The 23,239-nt window shown below is 37.1% G+C and overlaps 1 protein-coding gene across 1 annotated transcript in view; it reads left to right on the top strand.

Moving 5' to 3' along the window:
• Nucleotides 1–23,239, top strand: part of EDIL3 (EGF like repeats and discoidin domains 3) — a 224,372-nt gene that overhangs the window by 25,264 nt on the left and 175,869 nt on the right. The window contains exon 2 of the mRNA XM_031557441.1: nucleotides 6,449–6,577. Within this exon, the coding sequence (XP_031413301.1) occupies nucleotides 6,449–6,577 (129 nt within the window). The remainder of the gene's footprint in view (nucleotides 1–6,448; nucleotides 6,578–23,239) is intronic.

The following is a 23,239-nucleotide window of genomic DNA, read 5'->3' on the forward strand; positions in this document are numbered from 1 at the left end:
GGCCGAACCAGCCCGTAAACCGTTGACACTTCAGTGTAAATTTTTCTAAATCTCACTACTTCAGTATATAATGCATACATTATAATATATAATATAATATAATATAATATATATATATATAATATAATACATTAATGGGTATATTTAATGTACAGGATGTCAAATGACAAATAAGGATGCTTTTTCATACTTTCTATTTCACAGAATATGCTGTGCTTTTAAATTACAGAAGAAAATGTTCCCAAAAACACACTGCCTTTCTTCTTTCACTGTTTTTTCTTCCAGTTCTGAAATCTGTGATCTGTGTCCATGTGATTTTTTTTTTTTTTTAGGACATGTTTTTTTTTCATTTTTTCAAGCAGATGTTTCTTACAGTAGCACTTCTGCCAGAAATGATAACAGTTATCATTCTATGTATTAAAAGGTAGTTGAAGAAAATTATAATCATTTCAGGCTAATGAATTTGTGAGTAGTGCTTCAGATGCTTCTCCTGTCCCTGATTCATGGCACTGTACCCGAGTTTTTGCCAAATAGATGTGTCCCAGGAACAGACAGAGTGATTCTTTTTTCTTTTCTCATTTGCAGTCATTAGTGACCTGTGATAGCAAGTTGATTCACAAGTAGTAATGGTAACTGACTGAACTATGTAATTTTACAGCAAAACAACTGAGAGTGCTTTACAAATTAATGCATGCCTATGGTTGTGGATGGTACTTCTTGGTTTGCACAGTGCATGTTCTTTAGTCTTCATATCAGAAAACTTGTATCCGTAAACTCTGAATTTCTGTTCTTGTCAAGGATTGATGGGCTAACTGTTACCATCATGATGTGCTGCATTATTTATATACAGCAGCTGGATTCCTTCTTTCAAGTTGTCCTTTGCTGTCAAGCAAAGTATTGCACTATTCAGTAGAGCTTCATATAGCAGTTTATGGAGTCTTACAGGATCAAAAGTGCTCTATATGGAAACGTAAAGTTTGTCAAATCCTTTGCAATTGTTATTCCACCAGTGGATACCTGCTTGTGGAAAGGAGCGTGTCATACATTCAGCATTTTGTTTAAAGAGTGTGGCTTGAGAATGGTTATGTGAAGATATGTCAGGAAGTAGCGTGGATTTACAGAATGGTTTCTCAGTGATGGCATTTAATACGAGTTAAATCATGTCACTAATTGAGTTATTCTTCATGGACAGAAGCAGGCAGACAAGCCTAATTGCTACTAGAGAATGACAATTTAACCTTTTTACTTCAGTTTTGTTGTATGTTTTTAATGAGTTTTGAGTTTTGAGAAGGAGTGAGAGTTCTTCAGTAAAATACTGATTTCGAGTATGTACTCGAAATTTTGTTCTTCATTTTATTCTTTCTGTCTTGCTTTTTTATTCTTAATCAATCATGATTTCCAAAGACAGCATGGACAAATGATTCCAAGATTTATTTGCCTTAAGAATGTTTTTTAAAAGGTGAAGATGTGAGGAAAAAAGAGCAAATCCTGAAAATGCATAATCTGATCACTTAAATATGTGTTTGCTCCTCAGTCCAATGCACTCTGACATAATTTGAATTTTAACTCATCCATGCAGGATGTCATGCAAAAAGAAAGAACTATACATATACACCTATATGGTTTATATACCTACACATAAAACATGAAACTTCAAAGAATGGTACCCTAGAAAAAGTAAATTCAGAGTGGTTGTGAGTTTGGGCAGTTTTGTAGAGAAGCAAACTTATTTTCCTTAGTTCTGTTCTATACATCTTGCACCAAATCTCAGAAGTTTGACCTTGTAAGATTTACAGTCTGAGAGATTCCCTAGAATGAAATAATGGCAGCAGTACTTTTAGAAAAAAATTTTCATGCACAGCTGGGACATTACCTTAATGCTTGAATTGCTGCATAATAGAAAGTGCGTGTTTAGCCAGACACAGAAAAATTATGAATTATTTTTACTTCATACCTGTATTTTTTATTGGACCCTTTTCGTAACATTTCTTTTTATAATGCATGCTATGATTTTCTTTTCATGTTGTTTTTGACTTTTTGTTTTTAAATAGCAGTATTTTGCATAATGTGTCTGTTTAATTTATAAAATTTCATGCAAACAGTGTATTATGTTTCACTATGTACTAGCTCAAAGTACAGTAATGCAAGAATTGCTCTAAGGATATAATTCTTCCCTTTATTTTATTCCCATTTACAGTGACTCTGTGGTTAAATTCTGAAACTACTGTTGTGTTAAAGGTTGTGTCATGTGCAACGCAGTACTTTTATGGTAACAAATCCTTTTATCAGTTTCTTAAAACAAAGTGCACACATATAAGCTTTTTTTCGTAAGTGCAGAGCCTTTAAAATCAAATCCTGTACATCAAAGTGAGTAGAATAACAAATTAGTGTTCAATATTTCAGTATAAATGGCCTCTCAAGAGGTGTAAAATGTAAATTGAGGGGAATATTGTTGATTCAAAGGTGACATTTATTTTGTTCTGCACAATTTCACAAGCACTAAGTCATAAATAAGAGTACTAACATTTTAAGTGAGTTTTACTAATTTGAACATGCAAGTTTGCAGAGATTTTATGTCTAGTCTTACGCAGAAATACTGCTTGCTTGTTTCTGTGCATTTGCTCAGACATATGATTCTCTGAAAGCATCATATTTGATGTCATGCTGATTTTATTTCAACCATTGGTGTCCAGAGTACGTATTTTCCCTCTTTAGTGTTATATGAATGATACAGGGTTGCAAAAATTGTTATTGTGTTTTTTTTATCTGTTTTGACAGTCTTTGCAGATGTTCTGACATTCCAGTGATTTTTTTCCAGAAGCTATGGAGGAGTTGCATGCTCATTACTTGTTAACTCAACTATAAAATAGCAAAAATGTTATAAACTAAGCTTGCCACACTCTAGACAAACGGTCATTTAAAACAGTAACATGAAACAAAAGCATATGCCATTTGTAATCCTACTGTAAAACTGACTAGAAACAGTTAAGATTTTTTCTTGTATAGATCCACTGATAGCTGATGTCATTGATAACTGGACCGAAAAGTTGAATGTTGCATTTCCCTGAGAGCATGGATATTAGATATTTTAGTGTCTTTGTGAGAGTTTTCAGACACCTGGGTGACCATGAATTTTCAGACACCTGGGTGACCATGAAAGTACAGATAGGATGTTAGTCCTGAGCTGACCATAGTGGTTATGCACCCAATAATACCAGATCCTACCACTGGAGAAAAAAAAAAACGTGAAAAGTAGGAGACATAAGCAGTGAATACAAACACTAGTAATAATACTTCTTACATGTAACATTTATTAAAACTTAACAGAATTTTGCTGTAAATTATTCAATATGTGTAGAGAGTTCAGCGTTCTTTGTTTAGTGATCATCTCTGAATAAAGATAGAAATTATTTTCACAAAAGTCAGGATTTCTTCCAAAAATATTTTTTGTATTCACTGCTTATGTTATTGTTTATGTTCACTCTTTTTGATAGTCCAATTTTCTTCAGAGGTATGCTGCACTCTTTTTATTTCTGTTGTATAATTTAATGGCAACAACAAATTCATACCAGTAACTGACAGCAGAATTTGGGTCAAGATGGCTGGGTGAGAAGAGCGCTTAATGCATTTACTTCCTGAACATGGAAATAAATTACTGTTAGAGGATAACATCAGCTTTATTACCTCTAAATTGTAGGTCAGATTAGTTCAGATTTAAAAAGCCCACACAAATTTTCAGAAAAATAGAAACAACACAGCTTAGCATAAATGCTGTGGTTGTAGTGGGTGATTGCAAATTCTAGAACTGCATTGGAAAATTAACAACTTGTTTGGTTTGTCAATCAATATAAAACATACAGATGAATACAGTGGTTTATCTTTTTATCTTTCATATTCTTTTTCATGTTGCATAAATGAGATCAGGGGAACAAGAAGTCAGGAAAAAATTAATAAATGTGTTCCCTCTCATTTTAATGAGAATATCCATAAGGATTAACATAACAAGTGTTTCCCTTCTAGGTTTTATTTAATTTATTTATTTAATTAAAGCCAAGGGAATATAGTTTTCAGAGCAGTCAGTTCATAGTGATTATTTTTTCATGACTAAAATGCCTAAGTCATATGAATTTTAAAACAAACATCCGTGGCAGACCAAATAATGAAATGAGCACTGAGCTGAGAAGTCTCGACTTGTTTAGATTCAGAGAGGGAGGAAAATGATGTAGTCATATGATGTAGAAAGATGCTGTTGATTCTTTTCAAATAGCTTTATGTCAACTTTAGCTGGACAATATTCAAGACATATGTATTAATATCAAAAAGATAGATGTATGACAAATCATTGTAATGAAGGTAATTTAAAGTTGACAGATTGAAATTTAAAGAACTAACAATCAATAAAAAAAACAAGTGATTTTTTTTTTCCACAGATGTGTAGAATTTATAAAGTTTCATACATCAGTTAAATTACTTAAGTGATTCTTAGACAATGCATGAGGCATTGATCTGCTGTCTGTGAGCCAGTGAGGTGTAGGAAATGTTCTGGGCCTCCTCACTATTACTGTAGCCCAAAACATATACAAAATGTTACTACTACTGACATAAAAATGAATTTTGTATATTTCTTTCTACAGTTGCACGGCAAAAGGCAAATTTTTGATTTCAAGAAATATACAAAGTAATATATTCCTTAGATTTTAATAATTGCCCATCTGTAGATGTTGCTTAAAGTTGTATCTGCAAAACTGTTGCAGAACAAAACAAGTGCACAAATTGCTGGTATTTCTAAAAATGATACTGAGCATATTGTAGAATAGCAACAACAACATTCTGAAATAGAATATGTTACTTGGAAAATGGTGCAGTTTTGTAATAAATAAAATTATTTGGAGAAAAAACAAACATATATTTGCATTTCTGAGCAGCAATGACTTTGATTTACTTGCAGGATTATATACCATATAATTATACTTAGAAGATTTGAGGTACCAGGTAGTACTACATTTTGGCGCAATACATTTAAATGTTAGGAAATTCGCTTTTGGAGATCTGCTATTAAGCTTTGTGGTTTGTATTTCCATGGTTTATGTCATGCTATGTCACGTTATATTGTGAAATTAAAGTATGGAAATAGATCTCACTAATCTGGCTTACAAGATGAAGTCTGTGATAGTTTAAAAAAAAAAAAAGTCATCTAAATGTGTATTTAAAGTTCTGAGGAAAAAGTACAAAGTTAAGTCGCACAAAGGGCATTCTTTGGGACTGCTTCCAATTATCTGACTGGAGAATGGACACAAAATTACCACGTATTGTTCTTCCTGAATGGAAATGTAAAATGCATCATGTTTAGGTACCTGTTTTGATGGAAAATAGAAGCTATCCACAGGGCTGTTCACTCACAAACATTAGAACAGATCTCATAGTGACAAAACAAGTATTTAAAATGTTTTCAGCTGATTCAATCCTGTATTTGAGCATATTTCTGGAACTGCAAGAAGCTATGATTCTCTCAGGGTATTGGAGGAGTTGCAAGAGTTGGACAGGCACTTCTTTTTATATTTCCTCATGAAGGCAGCTTCAAATACTATTTGATAATTGCACATAATAGTAGTATTGAAGACGCATTCAAGCGCTGAACATATGAAGCTGCCCTGTGGTACATCTTCCAAAGTTTACATCTTTCTGCTTTTGATTGCCTTGATACTAATTGATGTAGGAAGCTGTCTTCATCAAAAAAAAAAACAATTAAATGATTAGCAAAACCTGCTCATTTGGCCTTATTTAGGAAGACTGAAACTACCTGATGTGCCTGTGCTGGTCATGTCCAAAGAAATCTTGAAGCATAGCTAGTTCATAGCATGGCATGGTTTTGAAGCAGAGCAGTTTTGTTTGTGACTGACTGATTCACTCTGCAATCAGAACAAATGAGTTGTGGAAGAACTTTGTAAACTTGCTTGGGATGTAGAGTGGACCAGTGGAGGAACACTGGACATCTGTGAATGCCCAAATCTTTGCTGGTGTGTTGATAGGTCTCTGTGTGGAGTGAAAGCCTTTCTGGAAGCACAGTTTGACTGTAGAGCTCCAGATTAAACATCATCAATTGAATGCAACCTTACCATTAGAATTATGTAGCTCGAAATACTTCAGTGGCTTTACTTTCTACTGGTGAACTTTATCCTGAAGTTACGTACAGATGATTTTTCCAGTGACTGATAGAAAATCAACATAAAAGCACACTGCTGGCCTAACTGCTATGGCCCATGCACAGCAGTACTGTGGCATGCCTGAGCCTTATGTGTCCTGATTTAGGAGTTCATATATCTGAAACAGAAGATAATATAACCAAAGCCATTCCTCTCCATTCTGAATCACAGTCTACTATACTTAGAACTTGTGCATAACTTCTGCAGAGTTTTTTAAGAGAATCTTTTCTTCTTTTAACCCACAGGGGACTTGTGTGACTCCAACCCTTGCAAAAATGGTGGCATCTGTCTGTCAGGGCTGAATGATGACTTTTATTCATGCGAGTGTCCTGAAGGCTTCACAGATCCCAACTGTTCTAGTGTTGTGGAGGTTGGTAAGTGCAAACTTTAACTGATGGAATGGTGTGAATACCTTGTGAATCTCTGGTTAACTGACCAGTGATTTTGTCCACTCCTTTTTGTGTAGTGTTGTGGTTTTTGCACTGTTACTGTTGTTCTGTGTCATAAATAATTATATTGTAACTAATAAGTTGTTAACATGCATCTTACAGGTCTATCTGCAAAACATATTCATCCAGAAAAGTTTAGTTCTTTGCTTCAAAAACAGAAAAGATCGTAATGGTAATTTAAAGGGGCCAACATTTCTCAAAGAACATTCTAATTAGAGATTTTGGTATACACTCTTGCTGATGTCAGTGATCATTGAAAGTTTGGTTTCTAATAGCTTAATGGCTAGGGCCAGTCAGGGAAGAGCAATTAGTTAAAGAAGTAAAGTTACAGAAACCATGTAGGAGAGATTAACATAACATATAGTAGCCGGTTATCTGAATTTCAAAACAATTATCAAGGTGGAAGTTACAGTTAATGATGATGAGCACATAGGCTGCAAGTCAAATGTATTATGATGATGTGCTTATGACTAAAAGTGAATGTAAATATGAATAGTAGCTCTAAAATGTCCAACAGTTCAGGGGTCCGTTTTAAGAAAACTTAAAGGAAAAAAAATGAAAGTGCAAGGGAAAAGATGGTAGACAGCTCATTATACCATTCAGTCATTCTCAGAAGAGTATAAGAGCTGCAAGCTGGTCAGGCTCCTATGTCTTTCTGAAGTTGTAAATGTTCACAAAGCAGAACAAAATATTAGACAGTGAAGTTTATGTAGGTGTATTTTCTACATATATCTTTGGTGTAGTTGTGGGAGTTAGCATAGAAGGGTAAAATTCACTAAGGAGATGGAATTGTCTATCATATTTGTTCTTATTAGGAAAATAACACTGCAGCTAGAGTGGAGGCTCTGTGGCATTACTTCTTGTCTGAAGGCTTTGCATGCCCTCTGTACGTTTCTTTTGCTGACAGCCAAAGTATTTGAAAGCAGTACAGCCCTTCAAGTATTTCACATCTTATGTCAATGTTTGTAATTTATCAGCCTAGGTTACACTAACATACTTTGGCTGGTGACAGCTGAGTAGAGCTCACACATTTTGTTTCTGCCAGCTGTCCTGTAGGACACTAACCTTGAGCAAAAAAGGCAACACCAACAACTGAGAGCACTCACTCCTACAAATATTCTTGAAACTCTCGGAGCTAGACTCAGCATCTACATAACACTGTAGCATTCCTAAATCTATGCAGTTTTCATTTCTTAATAAACAAGGCTATTCAGGTATATCTGAAGACACTCTTCTAAAGGCTAAGTATTGTCCCTCTCTGTCATGAGATATGGCTTGCGGGACTTGATTCAGAATCCCACAGTTGTTTATCTTTTCTAAAAGTGACACTTCAGTTGATCTAGAAGTGACTCCTAGGTCTCCACAATGCAATTTTAATTATAGCGGATTGGGTGGAATATGATTCCTCTGGGCATGAGTTTCCCAGAAACAAGTGTAATAGTTCCTCAAAGAGAATTACCAACATACTGGAGTAGTTAGACATCTATTGAACTTGCTCTGTCTGAAAAGCATCGATATAGTAGCTGGTTATTACCTAACATTTGATTTGCTCAAGAATATCTTTTTTTTCCTTGATATAGCCACCAAGAAACAGCCCTTGAGTCCTATTTCCCATCCTTTTGCTGGCTATGTTTATGAATGTTTGAAAGGTTTAAGTTTGTCCTACAAATACATACCACACTGTCCATAAAATGGCAGTGAAATGGGTTTACTGGAGGAAAATTTTGGATTTGTCATGCACTTTGTTGGCAGGAGATTGCATTGTACATAATGGGAGGATGCCAATATGGAACAATTTGAGATTTAAGTGTATTGTGATAATTGCTACTGTAATTTACTTCTACAAATTACAGGGCTTTAAAAAAAGCATGTATTCATAACTTAGTTTTGCAAACACTTCAGACAAAATCTGAATTAGGTAAACAGAGTAAAACACAAGCAAATGGAGAACTGTAGAGTATCTGTTAATAACAGTGCGTATGCAGGCAGAATGTGATGTAGGTCACTCCGAAAGCAATCCTTCCTGTTTCTAATAAAGAGGACAATAGCAATATTTGATAGATCAAATTCTCAGATGCAAAGCATTATTTTTCAACATAGCCACTATCATTAACTATGCATTAGCTCTCCATCAACACATGCAGTGGCCAGTAGCTAGGGAGGTGATTGTCCTCCTATGCTTTGCCCTCGTGAGGCTACAACTGGAGTACTACATCTACTGCATATTACTGGGGCCCCCAGCATGAGAAAGGTGTGGAAGTGGTGGAGTGGGATGAGAAGATGCCACAAAGATGATCAGAGGGCTGTAACACCTCTCCAATGAAGACAGGTTGATGGAGCTGGGCTTGTTCAGTCTGGAGGAGAGACCTCGTTACAATCTTCTAGTATTTATAAATAAGAAAGAAATCATTTTTGTAGGTAATATAGGAAAACATAGAGAAAGGATCAATTTTAAGCTAAAAGAGGGAACATTTAGCTTAGATGTCACTGGGAAATTTTTCACTGATACGATAGTGAGGCCCTGGCACAGGTTACCCAGAGAAGCTATGGATGCTCCATTCCTAGAGGCATTTAAGGTCAGGTTGCACGTCCTGTGGAACCTGATTTAGTGTCTGATTCAGAAGTTATGAACCACATCCATGGCAAAGGGGTGGGAACAAGATGATATCGGAGGTCCCTTCTATGATTTTTACCAGCAGTGAACAGGAGACTGTGTGCTGTAGTCTTAAGAATCTGCACCAGTGGAGATGACGTACAGTTGCACAGCTGCTAAGATGGCATCGCTGCTAGAATAATATTCCCCACACAGTGCGTCTTTCAGTGTCCTGAACAGGTGAAAGTGAAAAGGTCCCAAATGCAGACTATGTGATAGATGTAGTAGGAAAGTCCAGCCAAGACTGGCAATGCACTCCACAGTCTTCACATTTGGTACAGGGCTAGTCATTATCTTGTTGGAAGAGAATGATTGTCTTCTTCCCTAGCCTGACTCTGGAATTTTGAGCCTTTGGCTCAATCAGTGCTGTGATATGGAGGTCAGAGTTGATGGTTCATTCAGGTTCCAGGAAATCTAGAAGGATCACTTCATCCCTATCCCAGCTCATTGTACATCACTTTACCCACTCAGGTCTGCATCTTTAAATTAATCTTTGATGGGGAATTCACATGTCACCACTCCACAGAGTGTTGTTTTGGCTCCGGCTCATAGTGGTTTCTCCACGTCTCATCACCAATAATGATGTGATCCAGGAAACTGTCACTTTCAGCCTTGTATTGGATCAATAGGTTCTGCCAAACTTGCATGTAGTGTTCTTTCTATTCCTTTGTGATCACTCATGGGCCCTACCTGCCACAAACTTTGTGATATTCCAATATTGCCACCATCATTTCCATCACATTGAAGTCAATATTCAGCTCTCTGTTTGTAATTTACCAGTTCACGAGGATGAGCTGATCAAGATGCTCTACATTTTGTGGTGTGACAGCTGTGCATGGTCATATGGAGCATGGTTTTTCTCTCACAATGCTGTCGTCACTGCTGAAACACGCTTACTCACCACCTCATTGTGCTCACTTCCACTGGTTGGTGTCCACGAACATTCAGCAAACATCAGTGACTGTTAGTGTGTGCCTTTTTTTCTACACGGAGGAATTCAGGGACACACCATTGCTCCACATGCCCTTGCACGTCAGATGCCATTCCATCAGGCTGCCCCTGTGCTGTCATCTGTCAAGTGGCAACAATATGTAATGGAATATTGAGGAGAAAGCTTAATCTCTACTGCCACACTCCAATATTTACGTCTGGCATCATGGGCCAACATCATAAAATACCAAGCATGTATTTTGAAGCACCTCTCGTACAGATTTTGTTTACAGTTCAGAGGTAGAAGTAGAGGGAAACACTGGTTAAGTAAGGGATTTGTAAAAAAAATTCCGTATTTATACAGTGTTTAACTTGTGTTTGACCTTTGTAATTATGCTAAATGCATCAGTTCAGAGATACCTGTTATTTTTTCAAATTATTATTATTTTTTTTTAAGGGAGAAATAGGAGAAAAAGTAATTTTTTACTTTTACTAAAAGCTGGTGTAGACTGATCCAGCATTATCTTCCTCCACATGGTGTAAACAACGGAAAAACTAATACTTCCAATTAGTATTCAGGTTTTTTCCTATGAAGATAAAGTGTCTATGAGATGCCATGAATTCAAACACTGGAGCATTCTAAATAAAGAAATCAACTGCACAATGGGCTTGAGAGCAACCTAGGTATTCAGGACCCTGAATGATCACTTTTGCCTAATGTTTAGTAGTAGTTAGTAGTTTATGTAAGAGTGGAGAAAATATGCTAACAAAGGCTACTTCTCTTTGGCTTTCTAATGAGTTAATTATTTTTGTCCTTACGATCTCAGATTTTCCTGTAGTTGAAAGCATCAAGTTGGTTGATGGTATTTAGCATGTTTAGAAGTACCGAGTAAGAACAGAGTAGATTGGGCAAAAGAAATAAGGGAAGAAAAATCAATGTCCATCCTGCTCCCTTTGGAAGGGCTGAACAACAATAATGAGATGCAGCGGAGTATTCTATGCAGCTTGTCATTAGATACTCCAATTTTAGACATTATTGGCTCATAGTGATGAGATATTGTTGATCTCTAAATGCTAACTGGAAAGTCACAAGTTTTCAAGGAAACAGTCTCAGACAGGAGGATTTCACAGGAAGAGGCAATAGGAGTTTTACTTAATCATAGAATCATAGATTATCCTGAGTTGGATGGGACCCATAAGGATCATTGAGTCTAAATGCATTAAAATTGATAAATAAAAGATGCAATACAGATTCATGTAATAAGAGAACAAAAATAATTCAAGGTAGGTAGATTAAACACTTACACAGACATCTTTACTGTGAACTACCAAGTTTCAAGACCTCTGCATGAGTGTTTCAAGAATGTAACTCCAGTTACATTTTTTTATTATCACATTAAGTTAAAATGTAAATGAAGCCAATAATCATAGCACGTTATTTCAATATTGGTGGTTTCTTTCTTAGACTTTACCCATGAAAAGTCATCCTGACTCTTCTGCCATAGCACTCCAGTATTTTCTGATCCTATAAATTTGGCTGAGCCTACATAAAACAAAATTGCAATCCTGCCTTATTTTCTGCTTCCTTGTACTGAATACTATGTATACAAAGTCATGTTAGAAGAATCGAGATTGAATGATATATCTATACTATTACTCTGTTTGTACAGCCAGATGATTCCAGTGCTCAGTGTACCCTAACAGACTGTAAATATTTGATGAACTAGCGGAGAATAAGATAGAGGCAAGCAGGAGAAATTACCCTGTGGTTCTTTTCAATACAGTACATCCTCCAGTGAGGCAGAAAAGGATTTATCTTAACAGACAGGAGTAGAAGGTAATTATATTGTGCTTCCCAAATAGTATGATCTTTTGCAAAGCTAATAAGGACACTGTGGCCTCAGTTATACGCCTGTATCTTTAGCAACATGAATTTTAGCTTAGATTGAAAAGATTGACATATAACATTTGTGTTGAATTGCCCTAGAGACAATGAGTTGACAGACTTTACATTATTTAAATAGCTTGTGAGTAATTCTCAAAAACCATGTAAATTACAGAAGTACCATAACCTGCAGGTGTTGCATACAATTAATATCATACTCATTGTTAAGGAAAACTATTAATGTGAATCCTAATCAATATGAATAGTCATTGAATGAAAAGAAGCTTAGTCACGGAGATTACACTCGGAGAACAGAGTCAGTTTATGCATTGAAATAAGACTGGGAAAACTGTTCTTTAAAATAAAATAACATCTAGTCTTATTTTATTTGGTGTGTGCATAGAGGCAAACAAATCTGAAGGTAAAAGTTAAAGAAAAGGGCAGCTAAGTCTAGTATGCCATAGGGATATCAGTGTGTTTCATGAATGAACATGTTCTTCACATTTGGAAATTGAGCAACTTAAAATTAGTCCATTTTGGTCTTCCAGATCTGAAATTCAACTGTCATTCACCAGAATAGACTGGTGAACATGTTTAGCTTGTGTAACAGAGCCAGGAGGACAGTAGAAGAGAGCCTGCAACAATTCCAGCCCTGCATTCAAATAGGCCATCCAGATACTTTTAGAAAGAGCACCTTTGGTATCAGATCTGATTGAGTATCACCAAGGAAGAAGACTTCTTGGCAACCAGTGCCTGTGCTTGGCTAACCACACAGTGAAAATATCAACCTACAAAACCCACCCCTCTTCCTCAATATGCTCAAGTGGAATTCCCTGAAAATTTGTTTTTCCCAATCTCTCTTTTTTGGTCCATTGAGGAAAACTAAGCTCTGTTTTCTTTATTTCCCTGACCCTTTGCTACTCCAGCCTTAACAGTCCCAGCTCTCCTAAGTGCTCCTCATATATGAGATGCTCTAATCTGTTAGTAATTCTAGGCAAGTGAACATCTCCCTCGACCTATTGGCAGTGCTCTCATCTCAGTTTGCCCAGAATACTGGTAGTTATTTAGAATGTGGACCCAGATCTCAGAATGTTCTCTCTGGTGTATATGTGTAGTGTCACCCAAACTGGCTCTAATTGTCGCTGTCATGGTAGTGTGTAGTCTAAATGACTGTCAGTCTCATTGTAAGAAGACTTTATGTATGGTGGTGAATTCTTCTTCAGTAAGAGGACATCAGGCCTTGCTTTTAAAAATGAGTAATTTAACATTTGGAAAAGTTATAAAGTACCCACTTACGATTTTTCTTTTTCTTGCAAATTGTTTCAGCAATCCTGAATCCTTGACATAAAAGTGAAACTGTGGAGTAGTGAGTGGAGCTGTATTTATTTGTGTATAGGAAGACTTATCAGCTTTCCTGACGAGTCTCTTCTGGAGAAGAGTGAGATGGAGTGGGAGGGGTAGAAAACAAATTATTCCTTGCTAGGCTTTAGTTGTGATGCCTGTTTGTAATCTGCTGATTTCTTTCCTTACTGGGAAAGAGAGAAAGTGCTAGTTTTCTTCCACAATTGCTTACTGCTGCTGAGTTCTTAGTAACCGCTGTATTCCTCTTCTGAGCAATGGAAAAAGCTGTTAAATGGAGCTCCATCAATGTAGCACCTGAATGAAATAACTGTTTTTTTGTTTATTTGGGTTTAGAGGAAGATATGCCCAAGGTAATTGCTGAAGTTTGAAGTGCACTCTTGTATTACTTTTCTTATAATAAGAATTAGCAATATGACTAAGGACTACCAAGCTTCCTCTTAGTAAAGCTGTAGCAGTTGTCATACATTCAGTATGTTAATGACATTTCTCACAGTGTTCTGTCCCAAAGTCTAATGACTTTAGATCCACATCTTTGTTGCAGCAATTTTATGTAGAATTGATTATAAGACAAAATTTTAACAGGGAACATGTTAGGACACTCAACTCACGAAGAAATGTTTTCATAACATATGGAATTCTACTGAAAGTTAATCAATAGATAATAATAAAAATAATTTGATTAAGTCTTAATTTTTAGCTTCTAAGTAGCCTGAAGAGTGCATGCTACACAGAAATCTAAACTGAGTAAATTAGTGCAAGAAGAAGGACTTACTAAATGACATTAAATGCAGATCAGAAAAGATTTTACACTATAGGTAATTATAATACTGCAAAAACTGTTGGCTTTGCTGTAGATTGCTTGTAAATCTGTTGTGAAAGTATAATCTCAGGTCAAAATTGATGAGAATGTTAATGCAGTGGATATTAGATCGGCATCAATAAGTTGTCTGAGGGATCTGTGAAACATTTTATCTGTGAGTTATGTACGATCATGTTCATATAGGCTGAAGCTAATACCTTTTGAAGAGAACCTCTGTTCTTGGATACTGAGTCTGAAGTTCACTGAGATAGTGTCTCAGAATAACAGAATAGCTGAGGTTGGCAGACACCTCTGAAAATCACCTAATATGAATCCCTCTTTTCAAGTACAGCCAACCTGCGCAGGTTGCCCAGGTCTGTTATCCAGTCAGGGTTTTAATACCTCCACAGGAACTGCTGTGATGAAGACTCCACAACATCTCTGGGCTACTTGCTCCAGTGTTTGACCATACTAAAAATTAAAAGGTTTTTGTGTGTGTGTTAAGGTAGAATTTCCTGTTTTCTAACTTACACCCATTGGCTCTTGTCCTGGCACTGGACACCACTGAGATTGGCCAGGTTCCATCTTCTTTGCACTTTCCCTTCCGATATTGATGTATGTGAACATGATCTCCACTGAACATTCACTTCTTCAGTCCCAGACCCTTCACCCTTTCCTCATATAAAATTTGCTTCACTCTCTCTGTGATCCTTTATTGAATTTGTTCCGATAGGTCTATCTCTTCCTTCTTGTGGAGAGACCACGCTGAACTCAGCACTTCTATTATGTCTCACTAGCGCTGAGCGGAAGGAAAAGATCACCTTTCTCAACTTCTTGGCCATGCTCTGCCTAATACAGACGAGGATTCTGCTACCAATTTAAAAAGAAGATGATTACATACTCCTGGGTTTAATCAGGACATACTCTTTATAAAGCATCCTGAAGCACATCGCTAATCTTAATAGTCTATGCAGTAGCATTAATCTCAAGATGACCATCCATGATATGCGTAAAGTTTAGCTCCCTTGTGAAAAGTATCCTGTCAAATAAATTACATCCTGAAAATCTTATCATACTTTTTTTTTCTTTTTTTTTTTTCTCACTTATAGCTTTATTATTTGAAAAGATAGACTGGCAAGGAAGGAGTAGTCGTACAATTCAGAGCATTTGACAGAAGACCAGTGCAATATACTGGGGAAGATTTTGTGCATTCCTGTCGAATTCAAAAGACAAAGTAGAAACATCCAGACTTGTTACCAGAGCTACTGCTCAGAATTAGATAAATATAAGATAAATAGATAAATGCAAAGATAAATAAGGTTTATGAGACCAAGGTGGCCTGCTAAATTTTCTCAGACTGTTTTCAGTGGGAGCAGTGGAAGCTCTTGATAGTAAATTGAGTTTTGATTAAAAGCAGATGCCAAGTGTTGCATAGAAAATTTTTCAAAAAACCATGTAGGTCATGGAGTACTGTCACAAAACAATGAGGTGTGGACTCTCTACCCAGGTGCCATTTAGTTGGAAATTCCATGTATGTAGGATCTGCTCCAGAAACAAGACTTAACAAACTGCAGATGCGATCTACCCGAGCTGTGTTTATCTGAAAGGAGGTCTCACCAAGCACTTGTTCATTCCCATGAGCAAGTCCATTTCCACTGGGTTCCAGTATGCAGCTGACAAAGCTATTCCCCTGGTTTTAAAGGTTGAAGTATAGAGAAAAATCAGAGTGGTTTCCTGAGCAATGTGATGTATCTGGATTCTGAAATGTTTAGAACTGGCTTCAAACAAGTAAGTACAATAAGCAATTATATTTTGCCAGATGTGCCAGTGAAACAGCACATAAAAATCTGTGAAGAGCTTATTTTAGCAGCCAAGGAAAATTGCTTTTTGGTGCATGCTCTAACACTGTCAGGAGAAAGAAACGTGCAAATAATTCAGTGGCTTTTATAGAAAGCAGTCTTTTTGGGCACCAGCTGTAGCAGATAAAAACAGCTGAATGAGGACACATTGAGACACATCAAGATCTAATGAAATAAGTATGCTGGTACACAACTGTATGAACGTTTCACATACACCAGGATCTCCGAAATAGACCAGCTGCCTGCGAGACCTGCTGACTTTGCTGCTAGGTTGTTTAAACTGAACATCCATATTATGTTGATTTTGTTGTTCAGAATTTTGGTGGTTTTTTGCTTTTTTTTTTTTCCCCAGTGAAAAAAAATAGCTGTAGAACTGTAGTTTCTAAAAGTCATGCAAGCTCTGTTTAGAAGAATTTTATGTTTTCTGAAGAAGAACATGTTGTGCATATCATGTGCTCATTAGCTGCAGCATAGAGCCAGTTTTTCTAGACTCCTTGGTTTTACAGAATTCTTGTAAAAAGTCAAATGTTGAACATACTTCCCATCCCATCCATTTTTTGTGCATATATGCATGTATTTTAAATATTTATTTATTTTTTTTAAATTGCTAGTAGAATTGGCTTTTTGGTAGATGAAATCTGCGACATAGCGTGCCCTCACAGCCCAGAAGGCCAACAGTATCCTGGGCTGCATCAACAGAGAGGTGGCAGCAGGTACAGGGAGGTGATTGTTCCCCTGTACTCAACGCTTTTGAGAATCCATCTGGACAACTGCATCCAGGCCTAGGGTCCCCATTACAAGAAACATGTGGAGATGTTGGAGTGATACCAGAGGGATGAAGCGCATTTAGTGGTTGAAGGAGCTGAGTTGTTCAGAAGAAGTCTTCAAGGACACCTCATCGTGGCTTTCCATTTCTAAAAGGAAGCTTATGAACAGAAGAGAGACAAACTTTTTTATGTGGTCTGACAGTGATTGTACAAGGAGGAATGGTTTCAAACTAAAAGAAGGGAGATTTAGGCTAGATGTTGGGAAGAAATTCTTTACTCAGAGAGAGATAAGACTTTAGCACAGCTGCCCAGAGAGGCTGTGGATGCCCTATCCCTGGAGGTGTTGAAGGCCGGGCTGGATGGGGCCCTGGGCAGCCTAGTAGGTGGCAACCTTATCCAATGCAAGTGATTTGGATATGATCTTTAAGATCCTTTTCAACCCATGTCATTCTATGATTCTATGATTGTTAATATATACTGTAATCTGCCCTTATGCATGATTTTTGTGTGTATGCCTTTATCTTTGCCGACATTAAATCCAGGCTATACGATTTCTTGTCTGACTCCTAGGAGAATGAAGAGTTGCAGAAATTTTTGTATTTTTAAAATACATTAAGAGCTATCAAGGAGGATTACTTACTCATCTATTTTACTGGAAATTGAGTGGTAGCTTAATAGATTTCTTTTCCTGTTCCTTAGCTTTTTTGGCTAATGTATATACTTTTGATGCTTTTTAAGAGCCTTGATGACATAATTTATCATAAAATGTAGACTTCAGAAATAGATGTTCTTAAAGTCTTGTTCCAGTTTGTATTCTTACTTTATATGATCTAGTGTTCTTCTGGATTTTTATTTAGAAGGTTATGACTCAACAGCTTGGAAACAACTTGCTAAAATAAAAATGCCAGAAGGAAGCTGATTCTTTAGCTGAAAAGGCAAATTAGTCTTTAATTAGATGATAATTCTGGCATCCTATGAGATTCAGATTAGAAAATTTTAGACTTCCTAGGCAAAAATGATCAGATGCAAAACCTGATGATGCTCAGGTTAATGCAGTTTCTAAATGCACTGCACACTGCAGTTCCAGAATAAGAGATATAAAAATTAGAAGCTAAATATTGAGACCTGGATACAGATGGATTTTACTATATTTTCTTTTTCTTTTTTTCCCCTCTAAGTTATTTTCCAGATGTTTCTCTGCAAAACTATTTATATAAAAGGCTCATTAAGCAGAGTAAAATTCATCATCATTTGGAATCACATTTGCTTACCCTTTTCTCCATGATTATTTTTAGTTATATTAAAGTAATGAAATAAGGAAATGTTCTTTTAGAATGCTGATTCTATAAAGAGATGCTGCGGTTCTTACCTCCTTTTCTTTTATCCATTATTAAACATTACTGTATTTGGAAGCAGAATAACAAGGGTGCCTAAGTGTTATTCTGAATAAATTTAATATTTCTAACTCTTCCCTCTTTATTTCAAATATCTGTTAAGGCACTTGCAAGATCTGATCTTTTCAGTGATCTGTTCTAATTACACACTTAAATGTTTAAAACAGTGTGATGTATCTGCTCTATTTTCTTGACATCTCTTCTGTGAATATTTGGAATAGTGCATGAACTTATTATGGTTTTAAAGTGGAATACATATAACCAATACTGTCTTGAACAAATGCACATTGTTCTTACTTACGTTAAAGACAGAACTTTTGGTAGAAGTGGACTCTTAATGTAGAAAAATAATGCTGCTATATCCTCGTTGACGTTTTTATCTTACTTTTCTCAGCAAAGGAGTCCTCACAGATTCCCATTTTACCTGGATAAGGAGAGTAGCTAAAATATTCTAGCTCTTTCTATTTCTAGTATAGGTGTAATTACAGGAGCTTCCTCATAAGTTTATAGTTGAAAGTTCAGACTACTGAATAAAACTAGGATTTGTTAAAAGGAGTAAGACAAGCAGAACAATTAGGCTCCCACTGGCTTCTCTTCCTAGTAAATGCTCGAGGATGGTGGTTTGGGGGAATGAAATGGTACCATGCACACCCTCAACTGCTGGATCTTGACGCACTGGAGAGGTACAACCATTCTTGTGTGGCATGGGTTCTTAGGTTGTTTTTTCTCTCTCCAGCTCTGTTGTGCAGTGACAAGTCAGGCATCTTTCTTTCTTTTTGTTTTGGTCCCAGATTGGATAATGAATGCTTAAATAAAATGTTAACTGTATTAAGCACATGAATAATTTCATTTAGAGATACTGGGTTGTTTTCATGTTACAGGTGAACATTTTTGTTAACTTGCTGATGTCTAAAATAATGATTAATAATAATTCAGTCAAGTTTATGTTATAATATTAATGGCCAAAATTATAGAGCAAGAAATTCTGTCCTAAATTATTTCATCAGTGTAGCATTTTAATTGTATTACTTCAGCACAGCACCTGGATGAGAATTGCCATTGCACTGTGAGTCAAAGGAGAGAACATAATCCTTCTGTGTTTTACAAAGGGGTAAAAAATCAACAGGAATAAAATTTACATTTTCAGCTTGTAATTTTCCGACTACATATATAATACTAGCATACTAGACTAGCTTGAGGTACAAACACTTCAGTCATCAACACTATCTCCATTTTGAATCACACACTGGACTGAGTCAGCCCATTCTGAAGTCTGGAAAGGCATTTGCAAGGGATTGATTTGAACATGTGTTTGATTTTTTGTTTATTAGTTGTGAAAAGGTGGCTATGTGATTTAGTGAAGCCATACTTCATCTTCATTAGTATTTATAATGCTGTTCAACTTATTTGTCTCTTCATGCATAATTGGTGCAAATATGCATAGTTCCGTACTTCTGATCTATGCTTTTGATAAACACCTAATTCAAATATGCATGTATGCATGCAAGTTTTTCAGTGATTTTTTTTTTTTTTCCCCACATGGATGTATACAAGACATGCATATATAATTTACTTCATCTGTCCACGTGCACAAAATTGTAATGTCCTAAACTTATTCTCTCCTCCTCTCCTCAAAGACTAATAGGAGAGGTCATAGAATCATAAACTCAGAATTGCTTGAGTTAGAAGGAACCTTTAAAGATTCCTGCAGTGAACATCTAGGACTCCACATCTGGACAGCAGTCTGCTGGTCACGCTTCTTTTGTGCAGGCCAAGATATGGTTGACTTTCTGGGCTGAGAGGGCACTTTGTTGGCTCATGTCCTCATCAGCACCCCCAAGACCTTTTTGGCAGGGCTGTGCTGCATTCTTACATAGAATCATAGAATCACAAGGTTGAAAAGGACCTACAAGATCATCTAGTCCAATCGTCTTCCCATTGCCATTGCTACCACAAGCTACTAAACCATACCTCGAAGCTCCTCATCCAGATGCCCCTTGAACATTGCCAAGGACGGTGACTCCACCACCTCCCTGGGCAGGCCATTCCAGCACCTGACCACTCTCTGAAAGAAAAAGCTTTTTCCTCACGTCTAATCTAAATCTCCTCTGGTGCAACTTGTGGCCATTTCCTTGGGTCCTGTTTGTTGCCTGGGAGAAGGGGCCAAACCCCTCCTCATCACAACTTCCTTTCAGGAGCTTATCTCCCAGCTTGTCCTGATAGTGGGGGTTGCCATGACCCAGGTGCAAGATCTCACACATGGCTTTGTTGAACCTCATGAGGTTCTCCTGGGCCCACTGCTAGAGCTTGTCTAGGTGTCTTTGGATGTCATCTCGTCCCTCAGGCATGTCAACCACACCACAGAGCTTGGTATCATTCACAAACTTGCTGAGAGTGCACTTGATTCCACTGTCGATGTAATTGATGAAGATTTTTGATCTCCATCTAGATGTGGAGCTATTGACTTGCTCTTGGTGAAGCCATGCTAATTCTCTTTTATCACCTCCCTGTCTTGCATGTGCCTTAGCATAGCTTCCGGGAGGATCTGCTCCATGATGTTTCCCAGCGCAATGGTAAGACTGACAGGTCGGTTGTTCCTGGGGTTATCCTATTTTCCCTTTTTAAAAATGAGTGTGTTCCCTTTTTTCCTGTCACCAGGGACTTCATCTGACCACTGTGACTTTTCAAATATCTTTGACAGTGGCTTGGTTTCTGTATCAGCCTCCTTCAGGACTTTGGGGTACATCTCACTGGGACTCATTTGCTTATAGATGTGACCGCAGATAGTCACAAACCTGATCTTTGCTTACAGTGGGAGGACCAACCTGCCTGTATTGCTCACTACGTGGGATACACCTTTTTGGATGTTACTTTTCTGATTAATTACTTGTAGAAGCTTTTCTTATCCTTCTTTACACCCCTTTCCAAGTCCAGTTCTAATTGGGTCTTAGCCTTCCTGACTCCATCCCTACACAGCCTAGCAGCATACCTATACTCCTTCAAGGTTACCTGTCCTTGCTTCCACTGCCTGTGCATTTCCTTTTTGCTCTCCAAACTGATCTGCAGATCCCAGTCAGCCATGTCTGTCTCTTGCCTTCCTTTCCTCACTTCCTACACCTGGACATGGAGAGCTCTTGTGCCCAGAGGAAAGCTTTCTTAAAGATCTGCTGGCTCTGCTCTGCTTCCTTGTTCTTGAGGACAGTTTCCCAGGGGATTCTGGGAGTTGACTAACTCCCTGAAGAGATGCAAATTGGCTTTCCTAAAAATTTAGCATCCTGAATTTACTCTTTGTCCCATAGCCCTCAAAAGTGTGAACCACACCACTGCATGATATCTGCAGCCTAGGTAGCTTCCTCATGTCACCAGTCAGTTTACTTGCATTGATGAGCAATGTGTTCAGTATTACATCTCCTCTGGCTGGGCTGTGTATTGCCTGGCTTTATTCCAGGAGCCTCCTGAGTTGCCTACAATGTCAAAACAGACTGGGTTATTTTAGGTCTGTCATAAAATAATTCAGTTGATACATCTGATCACTTTCAACAGGGAGAAAGAGATGCGAATACTTACACTTCAAATCCTTACAGAGATGCTCTAAATACTCAGTTTCAATTCCTGCATACCTCTTTCTTGCCATCCCTTATTATACATCAGTGCATACATGCAAACATATAGCTTGATCTGTATTGCATTCATTATGCTGTTATGGAAAAGAACACAGAAATAAGTACAGTTTCTAGCTATTTATCTAGCTATCCCTTTTAGCATCCTTCTGTGGTGTCAGGAGGAGAGCACACGTGTCTGTGTTCAAATCTTTAATTTCAGAGTAAGATTGAAGATAACCTTTAATTTCCAGAATTCCAGCCAGTATGTTACACGTTTCCTCATGGCTTTAAACAGCAACGTCTGTTTAACTTGTGTTGACTGTGTTCGTTGTACTGGTCCTTTTAGCTGTAAGCATAGGAAAGCCTAAGGAGGAAGGAGGAAGTGCGACAGTAGCAGCTATCATAATGTTCATTTTTATTCTAAATATACTTAACAGTTTTCATGGAATCTGTTGTCTTTCATGATATAAACAAAAATGGGATAAAAGTAGTGTTTCTCTTGTCCTTGCAAGTAACTGTGTATATAAACAGCGTGATGCTCATGTTGTGCTAAGTGCTTCACTCGTTAAATTTAAATCCAGAAGGATTTGGCAGCACAAGGCAAGCAAAAACTATCCAGATTGAATTGATTCTGCTTGATAAGGAGGATCTATGACAAATCAGTAAGTCAGGTACTGTTGTGGTGTCTTACAGATCTGCTGTTTCTTCACTCTGTCAGAGGAGGCCCAGACCTTAACATAGGTTGCAGTGCTGCCAATTCAGTTAGGTGTTAGAGGTCTGCTAAAGTGTTTCTGTCTAGTTAGAAGCTAGTTCATGCATAATACATTTCTTCAGGAAAAAAGCAAAATATTTTTCTTTTCAAATGCAGTATGAGTCACTTCTACTATGTATTTAATAAGCCTTTCTCAGTACAAACATGAAAAACACATTGAGGTTTGTTAGAGGTATGAATGTTTTCTTTTGAAAGAATAGTACAAGCATTATAATGAGATACATGTAAAAATTAAAAAAAGAAATAGAATGCATAGCTTTTCAGCTTCTACCTTTATTAAAATTGTGATTTATTTATTTATTTATTTATTTATTTCTTAAATTGACTTCTGTGTCAATAAAAATCCGGAGTGACCTCATTGCAGCCTTTCAATACCTAAAGGGAGCCTTCAAACAGGAGAGGAATCAAATCTTTGAAAGCGTTGACAACTGCAGAATGAGGGGAAATGGTTTTAAGTTGAGGGAGGGAAGGATTAGGTTGGATGTCAGGAGGAAATTCTTTACAGAGAGAGTGGTGAGGTGCTGGAACAGGCTGCCCAGAGAGGTTGTGGATGCCCTGTCCCTG

Source organism: Meleagris gallopavo, chromosome Z (assembly GCF_000146605.3).
Source record: "Meleagris gallopavo isolate NT-WF06-2002-E0010 breed Aviagen turkey brand Nicholas breeding stock chromosome Z, Turkey_5.1, whole genome shotgun sequence".
In the NCBI taxonomy this organism is placed as follows: Eukaryota; Metazoa; Chordata; class Aves; order Galliformes; family Phasianidae; genus Meleagris; species Meleagris gallopavo.